General features: G+C 42.3%; 1 protein-coding gene across 2 annotated transcripts in view; it reads left to right on the top strand.

The window, feature by feature from the left end:
* The first annotated feature begins 721 nt into the window (after positions 1 to 721).
* Positions 722 to 16,110, top strand: part of LOC143942901 (NACHT, LRR and PYD domains-containing protein 12-like) — a 54,977-nt gene continuing 39,588 nt past the window's right edge. Inside the window, exons 1-4 of one of the 2 annotated variants that reach the window (XM_077464312.1) lie at positions 723 to 1,019; positions 6,920 to 7,080; positions 11,534 to 11,711; positions 14,067 to 14,132. In XM_077464312.1, coding sequence (XP_077320438.1) covers positions 1,004 to 1,019; positions 6,920 to 7,080; positions 11,534 to 11,711; positions 14,067 to 14,132 — 421 coding nt within the window. In that variant the 5' untranslated portion in view covers positions 723 to 1,003. Of the gene's footprint in view, positions 1,020 to 6,919; positions 7,081 to 11,533; positions 11,712 to 14,066; positions 14,133 to 16,110 lie in introns of both variants that reach the window. The other variant, XM_077464313.1, reaches the window with a different exon arrangement.

Genomic DNA, 16,110 nt, shown 5'->3' with positions numbered 1-16,110 from the left:
GGGTGTGGGGGGGGGGGGGGGGGGGGACAGTGGTGGAGTGAGGAATTTAAAGTGAAAAAGGGGAATAAGGACATAGTTTGAATGTGGGGGGGTTGAAGTCAGAACACTAATATAAATGGGTGGGCATGAGGACTTGGGGGGGCAGGGGAGTGTGTTTGAAATTGGAGGTGGTGAAAAGGAGGGCTTTAATGTAAAAAGGTGGTGTTTGGTAGGAGGAGGCGGGACTGAGGACTCTAACTTGAATGGAAGAGGGGGATTTGAAGACTTGATGTGAAGGGGGATGAGCACTGTAATCTGTAATGTGAAAGAGGGGAGAGGGGGTAATCTAATGTGTGTGTGGGGGGGGGGGGGGGGTAATAGTGGAATGAGCACTTTGATGTGAAAATGGTGAAGGGGTTGAATTGAGGACTGATGTGAAAGAGTGAGTGAGAATGCTAATGTGATAGGGCAAAGGGCTGCAGTTTAAACTGTGGCCCTTTGCTAGCTTTTATCCAGCCCTTGGGGTACTATTCCATCCACTGAAACCAAAAAGTTTTACAAAATTGATTGTATCCTTTCGACACTTGAGCCATGGACGTTTGTAAATTGTAATACGTTAATAATTGTACTTCCTGTGTCTGCAATTCCTGTGTCTGCAGACATGGCACAAAGGTTGTTATATTTCACACTAACGTAAAGATGAATTGCTATCATTAATCGGGTGAAGGTCAACAAATGATCTTAAAGACTGCAGTAGAAGAAAACAAAACAGGAATTGACGTAAGATTACATAGAAGATCAACTGATATATGCCTATTACTCAGAGGAAATGGACTTCTGGAACTAAAATGTGTCGAGGTAGTGAGACCACAGACACTGCTAAAAAAATGCTTTAAAGCTATCGTTGAGTAGTGTTGAAGTTAACACAGTTAAATATACCCAATGATTCTAAGGAGGCAGTTCCGAGTGGCTGCCAGGATATGACACAGAGAAGGCCAGTTGTATCCTCTGTGCAACTTAACTCATGGACACCATAGCAGGTAAGTCGTGAACTGAATGCAGTGGTACCTGTTGTTCCTTCTAGAATGTTTGTCTCTTTCCTCTTCATTATTCAAATGGAATAATCATGGGGCCATTAGTAGCTAAAAGATACTTCCATGTTTCCAAACTCTGTGAAAGATTGTGTGTGTGTCATTAGCACTTCTTTGAATGGAAAAAAAAACACATTCTTTTAGTGTATCCATGAAAGTAGTTTTGATTATTATTGTTTGCTTGGCATCTTAGATCTTTGTTGCCCCATGTACACATGGCCAAGTGAGGCTCCTTATTAGGGTGCTGTAATGGGTGCAACTGAGCCTCTCCTGCCTCTGGCTCACCTCAGAACATTCCTTCCAACATAAGACAGGATCATGAAACTGATAGCCCAGCCCTGCAGAATACACAGAGGAAGCAGAACTCCGAGTATGATCAATTGAACCCCACTGTCGGTGCAGTTTGAACCCCACTCTTTAACAGGAGTGCCAACAGTGGCCTCCACAGAGTGTGGGAGGCTGGCTGTTTAAGGTGCAGTCCTTCATTTTCTCTCTGTGCCCCTCCCAGGACCTTCTGCTTTTGAGCTCCCTCAACATCTTCTCCAGAGCTTCTCCCATCTATTGGAACTCCCTACCCCACTCTGTCCGGCTATCTCCTACTTTGTTTGCCTTTAGGCGATCCCTGACAACATATCCCTTTGGGGAAGCCTAGCCAAATCTCCAACTAATGTGTGAGTTTTTTTGTTCTTCATCAACTCATCCCTCCTAGTTATTACCTTTGGTAACACTTGCCCCTCCTTTTATATCGCAAGCTCTCACGAGCCCTCCAAACCCTCTTCCATTGAATTGTATTTAACAATTTGTATTGTATGTAACTTTACTGTCTCCCTATACATTGTAACGGAAACGTAAAGATATACTAGACGTTTTGACACTAATGGCTGTGTTTGAGTTATTTTGAGGGGACAGACAATTTATACCATTATACAAGCTGTACACTCACTACATTACATTGTAGCAAAGTTTAGTTTCTTCAGTATTGTCACATGAAATGATATAATAAAATATTAAAAAAAATGTGAGGGGTGTACTCACTTCTGTGAGGCACTGTATACTGACAGTCAGTAGAGCAATAGATGGTGTCAGTCGGGTTTGAGATTGGTGTCAGTAGGGCAGTGGATGTGTCAATAGGTTTTATTTGTATTATTTTATTTTTTATTATTTTTTTACAATTGTATTTATTTTACAATTTTTTTATGAGCCCCGTTAGGGGGCTTTGGTGAAATATCAGGGGTTTACACAGGGGGAATCTGCGTCACACAGGGTGATTAGGGTGTGCCCAGGCACACTATGTGCACACGCCTATGCGATTGCCTGTTCCGGTCTCTTGTACAGACCTTTCTTATGCAATTTAATGTCACACTTACCCCTAACACAGGTGCTCAGGCACTATACAGTAGCTAGCTTATGCGTTCTTTACCTAAAGCAGCCCCTTTCACATAAGGCAAGTAGGCCTACCGGTACTCGGTTGCCCCCAGGATTTATACACAATGTTATAGTACCTAGCCACCTAGTCGGGGCAGGGGCGAACTGAGCAAAGCAAACAGGTACTTGTGATTGGTATATAGGCAGAGTGGTTCAATGACAGTCCAGGTACAAGGAAGTCAAGGTTCAGAATAGCCAAGGTCAAATCCATAGAAAAAAATGTTCTAAATATTGCGCTGTCCAAAAAACGGGAGGGAAAGCTGCCAGCACCGCAAATGACAATTGCAAAGAGTAAAAGTGGAAAAGTGATGGTGCAGCGCTAATAACAATTGGGTGATCTATACCATATGTATAAAATGCAGTGAAATCAGGTGATTACGATTTAATCAGAGAATCGGAAAATATGGGTACAAGGGCAGTCATGTCCCTAGATGTGGTCAAAGCTTTTGACAGCTTAGAATGGGGATATATTTGGCGAGAGCTGAGAGAATTTTGATTTGGCCCCTCATTTTTTAGCTGGATAATAACTTTGTATAATGTCCCTAGTGATAAAATAGGGGTTAACAAAGACTATTCAGGCAAGATCTAGTTAGAGAGGGGGACAAGACAGGGGTGTCCATTGTCACCCCTGCTCTTTGCACTTGCGATGGAGCATTTGGCCATCGCAATGAGATCGAATATAAATATTGAAGGTTTCTGGAGAGTGATGTGCGAGGAGAGAATCACATTGTATGCGGATGATGTCCTCCTCTTCCTTGGGGATAAAGAGCAAACCCTTGGGCAGGTGATTAACATCCTTATGGATTTCAGTAGACTCTCAGGACTAGTTATAAACTGGGAAAAATCAGCCCTTATGCCTGTGGACTCCCCTGAGAATCAGAGGTTATCGGCGATCCCTCAGTTAGAAGTGGTTGAGAGAATGAAATATCTAGGCATATGTATAACAAGAGACTCCAATAAATACATAAACAACAATATAGTTCCACTTTTAGCTAAATTTAAAAGTAAAATTTAAATGGTCGCAGGGAGATGCAACCTGATCAAAATGCTGTGGATGCCACAGCTATTATACTTGTTGCATAACTTTCCGATATGGATAGATAAAAAATGGTTTAAAAAAAATCAATGTATTATTTAGAGAACTTATATGGAAAGGCCAGCCTAGGATTGGTTTGCAGTTACCAACCAGGGGGGTGGGGGGGTGGGGGGGGGGGTTTCAGTGCCGCATCCACGGAGTTACTTTTTAGCAGCTCAACTGCAACATCTAGGAGCAAGTAAAGACTCAGGAGGAGGCACAAACAAGGGATTAATGATTATAGGAACACCCCATAAGACAATAGTGGAAGTACTGGAGGCAAATTCATTTATTAATAGAAGCCCCACTGTAAGATTAGTCTTAAAAGTGTGGAAGGCAGTAATGGCATTAAAGGGACTAGGTGGTGTGACAAAATATGCCCCCCTCTGGAATAACAAGAACTTGCAGGAACTGGAGGCGATAGGGAAAATTAAAGAATGGGAAATAAAAGGGATAGATAGGTTGGTCCAGTTGTATGAGGGAAGTATGTTAAAAACATTTACTGCACTGAGACTGAAATATGATATACCTAAACTCATTTATAAATACTTTCAAATTAGACACGCTTTAAATATACAATTTGAGAAACAAGGACCGGTTTGGAGTAACTCCCCTATCTATCAAAGTTTAGGCACCCCCGGTAGGACAGGGGAATTTATAGCAGAAATATACCCACATATATGTGGAGGGAGCATAGAAAGCCCGGAATGGCTTAAAAGTAGGGGGAAATGGTAGGAGGACCTAGGAACAATTTCGGGTGAGCAGTGGAAGAGGATATTAGAGAGAGGACACTTGGTATCGGTCTCGCCCACACAGAAGGTCTCATATATGATGTTATTACATAGGACATATTATATGCCTAAAAGACTGTTTAAGTTTGGGGGGAGGGTGGATGCCAAGTGCCCTAGGTGTCAGGATACATTTGATACATATGATCTGGAAGTGTCCAAAATTGTTTCGTTATTGGTCAGAGATCCTCAACACTCTGAATATGACATTCGACGTAAGGTTGGAAATGGACCCTAGACTATGCATACTGGGATTGGATGAGGGAATAGGAGGTGCGACCCGCACACTTAAAGTAGTGATGAGGTGTCTGTTCCAGGCAAGAAAATTAATAGCGCAGAGATGGCAGGCAGAGAAACCCCCCTCGGTAGGCGATTGGGCTAGGTTAATTACAGGAACAGCTTGGAAGGAAAAGGTAGTTTATACAAGGAGATGAAACCTTAAGGAATTTAAAAAAATGTGGAAACCATGATTGGATAGGATGGGACACCCTTTGTTGTGGATAGGTAAGGAAGAGATGGAGGGGAAAGGAAAGAAAGAGAGGAGAGTAATAACAAATGGCCCCATAGAAGTAAAATAGTTAGAAAAGCAAAAGGAAAGGGAAAGGAAAGGGAGAGGAAAAAAAAGGAAAAGTGAGTGAGATATAAAGAATACACTAGGAGTTAGTATGGGGGGGGATAGATAGAGTGTTAGAGGAGATATTAGTAAACTGTGAGAAAATGTCTTTCTTTTATTGATTATTGGATATATATTTATAAAGAATGTATTTTGTATAATAATAAAGAAAATTAATAAAGATTATATAAATTTAAAAAAAGATATGTATCAGGTTATCTATGCACTTTAGATGACCTAATTGTTATTAGCGCTGCACCATCACTTTTCCAAGGTCAAATCTATAGTCAAAAGGCAGGCAAAGTTCTGAGTTCTAGTCGAACCAAACCAAGGTTATCAACGAGGGAATCCAAAAAGCAGGGCAGATAAACAGAGAGCTTGGAGCATGTGTTACAAATGCAATATCACAAGTATGGGACTGCTGGTTTGGCTGGCTTAAATCAGGTTGGCTATGTTAATCACCTTGCAGGTGGGCAGGCAGACATGGAAAATGTATCATGGCCATAACCAGGATAGGATACTGGACCAGCAGCTATGTTGGAGCAGGAGCACACATGCTCCTGACAGTAAATATAAGTGTTGGGGAGGAAGGCAGCTTTAAGTGTAGTTAGGGTTAAATTGGAAATCCACTTTGAGATCAGAGGTACCAGCACAGGTAAATTTAAGTGGCCTATTCTGTAAGCTAGGCCTATTTTTTTTGATCTGGGGGCAGGGGAGTGGTTTGGTATAGCAGTAGGTGATTGACATATACTTTAACTCTTTGGTGCCTCCTCTGTTTCCGGGGATAATGTTCTGTAAAAGGGGCAGGGCAGAGAGCTGGAGTGACATGGGGTGTATGTGAGGAGCTCTGACCAATCCCCAACTAGGATTGGCAGGGGACAGGCCTCCTACATATACCCATGGTCAGCCTGCTGGGGGGGAATTGTAGGCTGGGTGAACTGGATGATGGGGAGTTAGTCTGTTGTTTCTCAGGTAACCCCCTTTCTGGGGGAGTGTACCTCAGGTGGGGAGCTCGCGAGCTTGGAGGGAGCCTCTCCTTACACGGTCATGGAGAGGTGTCCTGGAACAGGAGCTGGAGGAGACAGTTGGTCCGCACGTCCGGAGTAAAGTCATTCAGGAAGGATCCAGGGCAGGTGTGGGTGAGTGAAAAGCACAGTGGAAAGCTCTGGAAGAGTCATGCCAGGGGAGCTGGATGTAGAGCCAAAGGGAGAGACTGTGTGAGTTTTGTGTCAAGTCGCTGCAGCCAGGAGGGCGGGCATGATTTGCAAGTCAAACTTGCTGGGATCAGTAGTCCATCTACATTTATTCTTCTCAACTAAATCTTTGCTGCCACAAAGGGGTACTGCAGGCCCTGGCCTACAAAGGACTATCAAATTAAGACACTGGGACTTATCCAGAATGAGGCCTAGTCATGTTCTGATGGTGTGTCAGGATTATAAAATTTGGACAGTGAAGTAGTGTGCTGGAGGAAGGGAGCTGGAAGAAGTGTTCTGAGGTAAAAGTCTGTAACGTTTAGGGTCAGTTACTTTTTTTCTACAAAGTAAACTTTATCCTATGGGCATCCCATGTCCCCTTTCCCCAACCAAGTGCAATCCATTAATAAAAACAACAAAAACAAGCAAAAGACTTTGACTAAGAAGTGTGTCTAATGGAGGCCTGGGAGCAGGGTGAAATGTGTGGATTCTGTAACATGTAGCAAACCCATGGGGGTCATCGCTACATAATCATATTGTCCATGGCCAAATTTAACTCACAGTAGACCTCTGCCTGGGGGCAGAAGAACATATGCAACCTTACCGTTCAATTCATATTTTCTTTCCTGTCTTGTGGCCCTTCCAGAAGAGCCATCAAATGTTCTGTATAGATTGGGGGATGAGTTAGTGGGGAGATGAGTACATGATTGGTTTCCTGCAGTCTTATCATTTCTCTGGTTGTGTCTATTATTCAGGTGACAAGTGGAAGTTCCGCCAGCAGTTATCTGCATATGAGGATTGGGAGCTTGGTAAGATATATGAGTACTTCAGAGATGACCTTAACGTCATTGTGGAATCATTGAACATTACCCAACTTCTTGCTGAACTGCAGTCTCGGACACCCCAAAATTGGGAGGTAGGTGGATACAACAGTTACAGCTGAACTGCAGACAAGTAATGTAGTTCTGTATGCAATAATACATCATTAAATGTATTTTTGGGAAATTCAAGCAGTGGAAGGCCCTAAAATGTACCGACACCCAAAGACCAATTTTTCTGCAGCTGTTTGACAGATGCATATCATTTCAATTTTTTTTACAGCAAGACCAATTCTTGTTTTTATCAAAAGTACCTCTATAGCACTAATAATGGAGCCCTTGGCGATTGCACTTCGTTCCTCCCCCCAGATTCAGGGCATTAAGGTAGGCCCCCTAACTGAAACCACAGCACTGCACAGCGGACAACTTGGTTCTGTTTGTCAGTGACACCGGACCTTCGTTACAGGCTGCGTTGGCACTCTTAGGCAGATTCACACTGGTCTCTGGGCTCAAGGTTAACTGGTCTAAATCCAAAATACTCCCATCCTATCCTCGAACAGGCTGACCCCAAATCTCCATACAATGGGTCTCCCGAATCAAATACTTAGGGCTCCAGATCACTAACTCGGTGTCTGACTTCATCAATCTTAATATTTCCCCTACCAATTTTTCTGCACCTGTTTGACGGGTGCATATTATTGCAATTTTTTTACAGCAAGGCCAATTCTTGCTTTCATCAAGAGTACCTCTATAGGGTTACGGTGGGAAGGCGCCAACACTCAAAGACCAATTTTTACGCACCTGTTACTTCTATCCAAAGTCAAAGTGACACCAGAATGTATCCAAAAAATCTCTAATCTTGTTCCCAGTGCACTCCATTGTGCCCTCCTCATACACACTGGCTCCCCAGCTGTTGCAGAGCAAAATAAAGGCAGCTTGCAGGGAAATTTTCTTTTTTTTGGCTTTATAAATGCAATTATTGCTGCAGCAGATTCTAGACATGGTACAGATCTGTCACTTTACAGGTAGACTAATGGGACCCCCAGGTACTATATTGGAAGGATTTTTTTCATTTTTATGCTTTCACTTTAAAAATCAAAAAATCATTGCTCATTTAAAAATGAAGTTTTTGACAAACTTTTTTTTTATTGATACATGTCCCCCAGGGCAGGACACGGACCCCTATAATTGCTGTATGTCCAATTACTTGCATTTAAGCCTTCAAGATGGTCACTTTTGATTTTTGACATTTGGGTCCCATTGACTTTAATGGGGTTCGTTATTCGGGTCTGAACTTTCGTGGTGTTCAAAAGTTCTGGTGCGAACCGAACTGCGGTCCATTCGGCCCATCCCTAATTAACACAGAGAAACCCTTGAAATAGTTTTCATGTCTCAGGGGAACCCCTGATAAACGATTACATCTTTAGCTCACGACACATTAGTGAGGTCAAAATGTTGTAAATAAACCTTTTAATACATAAAATTACAAAGAATGTAGTGAATCTAACATATTTGATACTAAGAGCAGATAGTTGTTTTTTTTAACATTACCCTTTTTTATAAGAAGAAAAATCTTTCTATAACAATCATGAAATGGAACAAATAATAATAATGGCTAAAGAAAAACCAATGGTGACAATTGTAGTGCCTTTTACATTGACAGTCAGTATAAAGGTGCCTTCTTATATTGGCAGTTGGTGTAGTGGTCTAATATATTGGTGGCCAATGGGAGAGGGACAAGGAGCTAGAAACTCTTCATTGCTCAACGAACCCCTATCAACCTCTGGAGGAACCGCAGGGTTCCACAGAACCTTGGTTGAGAAACTCAGTATTTGACACTAACACACTTGGGTCAGGCATGTCAACCAGTACAAAAAATTAAATGAGCCTTTAAGTATTGATTGTGGTGTTCAGTATGGTGATAGCCAGGTGTCTCTTAAGCTAGTGTATACTTACCTTTCACCCGAGGACTCCAAGATGTTTTTGGTTGTACAAAAACTGTTGCATATACCAACTTCCAGACAGTGAAAAGTTCCTCCATGACTCTAAAGCTGTAAGTTTTGTTCCTTTTTAGGACCAGAGTGCAAGATTTATTGTAGCAGCCATCTGTAGGCTATACAGCTGCTGGGTTACTTCTATGGTGCTTCTTTATATGCACAGCCTATATCTGGGCACTCACGTCCCTGTGCTCACCTGCTCCTCCTGGGAGCCTGAAGACACATCAGGATGATCGGTGGGGATAGATAGAGGAATGTCAGTTTCTCCATCTTTCCTTTAAAATGTGAACCTTGAAGTGCTCAGCTCTAAGTACTTTAGGGTTCAGAGCCATCAGCTCCCGGCTAGGAGAGCCAGCTAGAGCAGCTGACTGATGACACTGTTTCCTCAAATTTGCCTGGGTGCAGGGGAAGCATGAGGGGTTCCAAAGACACAGAATGTCCCAATAAAGAGTACCTGTCACTCAAAAAAGTGCGATCACATAGGGGATATTGTGATAGCAATAGAGATAAAGATAAATAAAAAGAAACCAGGGCCGTCTTTAAGGCAGGGCAAAAGGGGCAGCTGCCCTGGGCCCTGTCATTGTTGTGGGGCCCAAAGCAGCTGCCTCATACTTGCCATCTATCCCAGTTTAAATTCCCTTGTCCTCTAAAGTTTTAGTCCTGTGCTGTATCCCGATATCTCAGTGTCAAGTGCTGATAGTAATGCTGCCCAGCTCTGCCCTTTTGTTGTGTACAGATGACTCACCTGCAGACCCTGTGTTTACATGTAAATAACAGCCATTCATATGTAAATAGTGGCGGCATTCATACATAAGTAGCTGCAGCCAGTGGCATTGATATGTAAATAAAGGCGGCATTCATATGTATATCATGCCCCCCTGCAGTGAGGAGATGATGTGCTGTAACCTCTAGCAACCAATCACTGAGCTGTGATACTGTACTGTAATCTCTAGCAACCAATTAACAAGCAGAAATCATTTGCTGTAACCTCTAGCAACTAATCAGTGAGCTGAAATGTGTGCTGTAACCTCTAGCAACCAGTCAGTAAGCAATAATGATATGCTGTAACCGCTGGCAACCAGTCACAATTGCTGCTTGATCTGATATAGTAAACTGATTTTAAGTCTAGCTGCTATTTCTTTTATGTCTCAGAGCAGAGGGAGAGTGAAATTGAATGGGGGGGGGGCCCAAGAAATGTTTTGCCCAGGGTCCAATCTATATTAAAGATGGCCCTGAAAGAAACAAAAAACCTGTACCCTTGCACACACACACATAGGGGGTACAGGTGTACATAAATGAAGTTTGAACAACACATGCTGTGAATCACCTCTCACGCCAAAATGAAAACAAAATTCCAGGCCCATCATTTATGGTTGAAGTGGTTCTAAAGCCAAAATTTTTTTTACCTTAATGCATTCCTTGCATTAAAGTAAAAACTGTTTAGGTATCAGCACCCCCTCTCAACCCCTCTTTTACTTACCTGAGCCCTCATTTGATCCAGAGCTGTGCACGTCTACAGCTCTTCTCTCCCCTCACTTTCGAGTCTCATTGGCTTTGCTGGGGCACCGAGAGCAATTGACTCCCATTGCTGTCAATCAAAGCCAGGAACGAGAGAGAGGGGGGCATCTGTGTCAATGGACGCAACAGTGGGGCTCGGGAGCGAGCACTCATGAGTGCCCCCATGGGGTCCGTGGGGGGCACTGAACAGAGTGGAGGAACCAAGAAGGCTGTTGGGGGATCCGAGAACTCAATTGCACTGAGCAGGTAAGTATAGATATGTTTTTTTTTTTTTCGTTTTGTTTTTATTTGACCTTTGCAATCGCTCTAACTCTAAGTAGGTGACCTATAAAGGCTTTTAATCATCTTCTATGTACAATTTTGGTTTTTTTAATTTTCACATTTGTTACCTATTCATTCAAATCTGTCATTTCTTTTATATTTTACAGAAAAAATCTAAGATGTTGTGCTTGAGTTCATTAAAATGTATTTAAATACCTTTTTTTTAACCAAAAATATAAATATTTGATGAAACAGTTGTACTGATATCATGCACTATAAAAATTGAAACCACCATATGTTTTATATATATTATATTATATATATTATTTAGATATACTGTATACATATATGAGGTGTGACAATTTAATTCCCAGAATTGACTGTGAAAATAAGTTTGCTTACCTATACACTAATAGCTGTTGTCTCCTTCAAAATAGTACTTGTGAGGCAAAGCACTTTTCTAGATGACTGTGCCATATTTGTGTCGGGATTTTTTTTTCCAGAACGCTACACAGTATCTTTGTTTTGGCACTCTGGATGTCCAGAATGTTTTCAAATCTGTGTCCTTTTGTTCATTTTGGAAACAGCAAAAAGTCGCAGGGTGCTAAGTCAGAGAACTAAGGTGGTTGGTCAGGTTTCAGAATGGATTTTCAGGGCCAGGAACTTGGTAATACTTAATGCATCATGTGTATATATATATATATATATATATATATATATATATATATATATATATATAATATTCTATTTCATGTCTACTATAACTCTTCTTTAGGATCACGTGAAAATTAAAGAAGATTTGGGAGCTTCTGAATTCTCAGTGAAGTTAATTCAGGACATTCTTCATGCAGGAAGAGAGGCTATACTGGGATTCTGGGAGAGTCTCCATGTACTATGCACTGACGCTCCATCCCCTAATCTATCCTCAGTACTGGATGAGATCATTAAGACAGGTAATGTAGAAATATCTTTGTCTTGCTGCAGCCTACCTGTTTACTGTCTTAAATTCATGATTTATATAACAGCCTCTCTGACTTGACCAACTCCAACATTATTATTATTATTATTATTATTATTATTATTATTATACAGCATTTATATAGCACCGACAGTTAGAACAGCACTTTACAACATTAGGGCAGACAGTAGAGTTGCAATACAATTCAATCAGAGGGCGTTGCCCGTTAGAGCTTACAATCTAAAAGGGAGGGTCAAGAGATACAACGCTGGATGAAAAACGGTGATAATAGCATTTTTGTGCCAGCTTCTAGTAGCGTTTTACTAGCTTTCGGAAGCTTTTTGACAGTACATCAAGCTAAAAAAAAAATAATAATTGCTTGAAAAAAGCTTTCAGGAGCGTTTTGAAGCTTTTAGGAGCGTCTAGCGTTTTTTTTGTTTTCAGCTAGAAAAATGCTTCCACAAACTCTACAAAAACATTTTTTTCTGCTCATAGACGCTAAGCCTGTCACACCGCTGCAGTTCAGACACCGCATGTAATTCGCACAGGAATCACAGCACATTCCTGTGCGAATTACATGCGTTGTCTTTGGGGTGCGAATTGAGCCAAACTGGTGCAGGACCCTTTTTTTGTTCGCACCAGAATCGGATCACATGGGGGTTCATAAGCTAAAAAAAAACGTTAATGCCCTGTACTCACGACTGGATTTTCCAGCAGACTAGGGTCTGACAGAGAGCACCCCCCTTCCCCAAAGCACCCACCCCTCATGTTGAAGGCATGCATCTTGGTACGGCTCGGGGGGGGGGGGGAGCCCTCGCTCGTCCCCATCCCCTTTCCTGACCGGCCGGGCTGCATGTTCGGATAAGGGTCTGGTATGGATTTTGGGGGGGGGCACGCCGTTTTTTCGACGTAGGGGCTTCCCCTTAAAATCCATACCAGACCTAAGGGCCTGGAATACCCCTGGAGGGGCATTCCCCCTCGCGCTCGCTGCAATAGGAAAATGTGTTTTTCCTATTGCAGCGAGCCCGAGATGTACAGTACCCTGTCGCCGAGAATCTAAACATTCTCGCGGGCAGGTGCTGCATTTGCCCGTGCGTCCTATTTGGTCCATCGGACCTGCATACAGACGAACAGGTTTCCCACTGGGAACTGAGTCCGGCGAAGTTCTGGCGGCAAAATGTAAAACATGTTCTATTTCTAAAGTCCGTCGGATTTTTGGCAAGCAAAGGTCCGATAGAGCCCACACACTATGGACCTTTGCTGTCAAAAAGTCTGGTCGTGTGTACACGGCATAATAGCCTAAAGTAGTGTGCATGGACACATAAGATAACACTATTTAGCTTGTATAAGCAGAAACCAATGCTAATAACAGCTTCTAGAAGTTTTTTTGGGGGATTAATAAAGCAGGGTAGATATAAATCAATGATTTTTTTTTAAAATCAATAAAATCTGCTTTTTGTAATTTAAATTGGATTTTTTTTTTATTTAAATAGATTTTATTGATTTTTATCAAATTCATTTTAATAAAATGTTTTTGGAGTAAAAATATATCTAAAGATAGTTTTTTATTTATTTAAGATACATTAATCATTTCGTTTATTCAGCATGAAATGGAGCTTGATATTTATGTAGCATGAAGCTGTATATTTTGCAATATTTACACTTTTGGTAAACCCATTCAATGAATCCAAGCTCTGCAGGCTGAGATAACATGCACTACATTGATGTGTTCACACAATTTCACAGTAACCATGAGATAAAACAAAGTTTAGGAATATTCCTTTATCCTATTGTTTTGCAAATCTATGTACACTACAAACTGTATGATTGAATTGTTTCTGATATCACTGTTTTACTAACCTGACAGCTTATTATTCTAAATAGGAAACCTTCAATTTGTTTGCAAATATTAAAGATTCTAACTACCAGCAAGAAGAGTTCTTACATTTAAAGAGCACCTGTCATTTCAGATCCATCATGGCAGCGCCTGTTAGCGGGCATCTACTCACCAGCTGCCGCCACGTCTCTCACCTTGTTGTGTCTCTGTCACATCACCAGCCGTCCCATTAAAGTGAATGGGACTGTCGTTGTGTCAACAAGAGGAGTCGCTGCGGGACAGAGATGACAGTTGCTCTTTAAAAATTATGATTTAAATCGAGTTGATTTAAATCAAGCTTTTTTACTAGTGATTTAAATCCACCCTGGTAAAAATGCATAGTAATATTTTCCTATCCTTAATATGTTCCTGAAAAAATATATGACATACACGTAAGGGCCACATAAATATATAGTGAACTTAGCAACCACTAAAGGTTAATGTTTGCATCATGGATTGATGTTTTGTGTTTAGGTGAAAATCTGGTACAGCAAATCTTATTGGATGAGTGTGGCCACTCGTTTATTCCGGAAATTAGAGGTAAATAGTTAACTGAATTTGTGCTTAAAGGGGTTGCAAAGGTTCATTTTTTTTTGTAAAATAACAAACATGTCATACTTAGCTCCTCTGTGCAAGGGTTTTGCACAGAGTGGCCCTGATCTTCCTCTTCTGGGGTCCCCCAGCGGTGCTCCTGGCTCCTCCCCACATTGAGTGCCCCCTTGGAAACCCATATTCCAAGGGGATACACGTGCGGGCATGCTCCCGAGTCCTGCTGCTGCGTCCATTAATACGGATAGCAGAACTCTGCCTAGCCCCCCCGGTTCCCGCGTCACTGGATTTGATTGACAGCAGTGGGAGCCAATGGCTGCGCTACTACCAATCGATCCATTGAGGACCCGAGACAGCAGCTGGAACTGCTGTGCTCGTTCTCATCTCTGGAAAGATTGGAGTCAGGTAAATAAAAGGGGGTTCTGGGGGGATGCTGAACTACAGAAGGTTGTTCAATCTAATGCATAGAATGCATTAAGGTGAAAAACCTTGAGGGTTTACAACCCCTTTAGGCCGCGTACACACGGGCGGACTGTTCGCCCAACTTTGTCCGCTGAACAGTGTTTGGGCGGACAGTCCGCTCGTGTGTGGGCTTTCAGCGGACAGTTTCAGCGGACAGTTTGACGGACAAGGTTTTTCGGAAATTCCGTAAAACTGTCCGCTGAAACCTTGTTTCAGCGAACAGTCCGCTCGTGTGTAGGCTTGTTCGTCAAACAAAGTTGCGCGCATGCTCAGAAAGGATTTTCACGCCGAAAGCTATAATGCAGTGTATAGGACGTCGTATTTTTCGTCCCGTCGTACGTGCCGTTCACGTCATCGTGCACGGTTTCAGCAAACTGTTCGTACGTCGTGTGTGGCCATGTCCGTCCATGCTAAGTTTGAGCGGACTGTTTGCCGAAACTGTTGGACGGACAAAGTTGGGCGAACAGTCCGCGCGTGTGTACGCGGCCTCAGTTGACTGCCTTCTATATTACACTAATTCTCTTAAACTGGCAAACAAAAGCACTAAAAAAATGAAAATGGGGATGCGTATACCCACACACCAATGGCCAATGACAGAGTAAGAGACTTCACCTTTCTTAGGTTTTTAAAAGGGAAACAAGTGTGTGTTATGCTGCGTACACACGAGCGAATTGTCCGGCGAACTTAGTCCGCCGAAACGCATTTCAGCGGACAATTCGATCGTGTGTGGGCTTCAGCGGACTTTTCCAGCGTAAAGTCCGGCGGACTTAGAAAGTAGTTTTGCACTCCAATATTTCTGCCGGTCTTGGGTTTCAGCGGACAATATGTTCGTGAGTATGCTAGTCCGGCGGACTAAGAATGACGCATGCTCAGAAGCAAGTACTATTAGGAAGCTATTGGCTACTGGCTATTGAATTTCCTTTTTCTAGTACCGTCGTACGTGCTGGACGTCATCACGCTAGCAAACGCCGGACTTTCTGTGTGTCCATGTGTGGCCAAGTCTGTTCGGTAGAAAGTCCGCCGGACTATCCGCCAGATTGTTTGCCAAACTAAGTACGCCGGACAATTCACTCGTGTGTACGCGGCATATGTGTGTATACTTTTAGGATAGGTGACATGTGCACGAAAGAAACAATAATTGATGAATAATTGTATCTCCGCTACTACAAGGTTGGAGGTGCAGATCCAACCCAAAAGGTATCTATATGTTTGTCACAGGATACCAAAGAAGAGTGTAATTTGAAACAAGAGAGTTCCTTCTCTGCAAAGTTACAAACACAGTGGAAGTTACTAGCACCGTCCAACCATATACAATATGACCACCTACTATAAAGTTACAACATTGGATGGATTATGTGCTAGACTTCTATATCCTTTCATTGATCAAAGTTTACAATGATACTGTAAGAGAGAGGAGGGGGATTGAAATGTACACACAAAATATAGCCTAAATCCACCTCTCTACTGCGATTTGTAACTATCCGATTGACTGACCAATTACTGTGAT

This window comes from Lithobates pipiens, unplaced genomic scaffold (genome assembly GCF_037356315.1).
Source record: "Lithobates pipiens isolate NorthernLeopardFrog02 unplaced genomic scaffold, aLitPip1_a1.2 Scaffold_30, whole genome shotgun sequence".
NCBI classification, from domain to species: domain Eukaryota; kingdom Metazoa; phylum Chordata; class Amphibia; order Anura; family Ranidae; genus Lithobates; species Lithobates pipiens.
The sequence above is the reverse complement of the archived record's forward strand: the minus strand, read 5'-3'. Positions and strand labels throughout refer to the sequence as shown.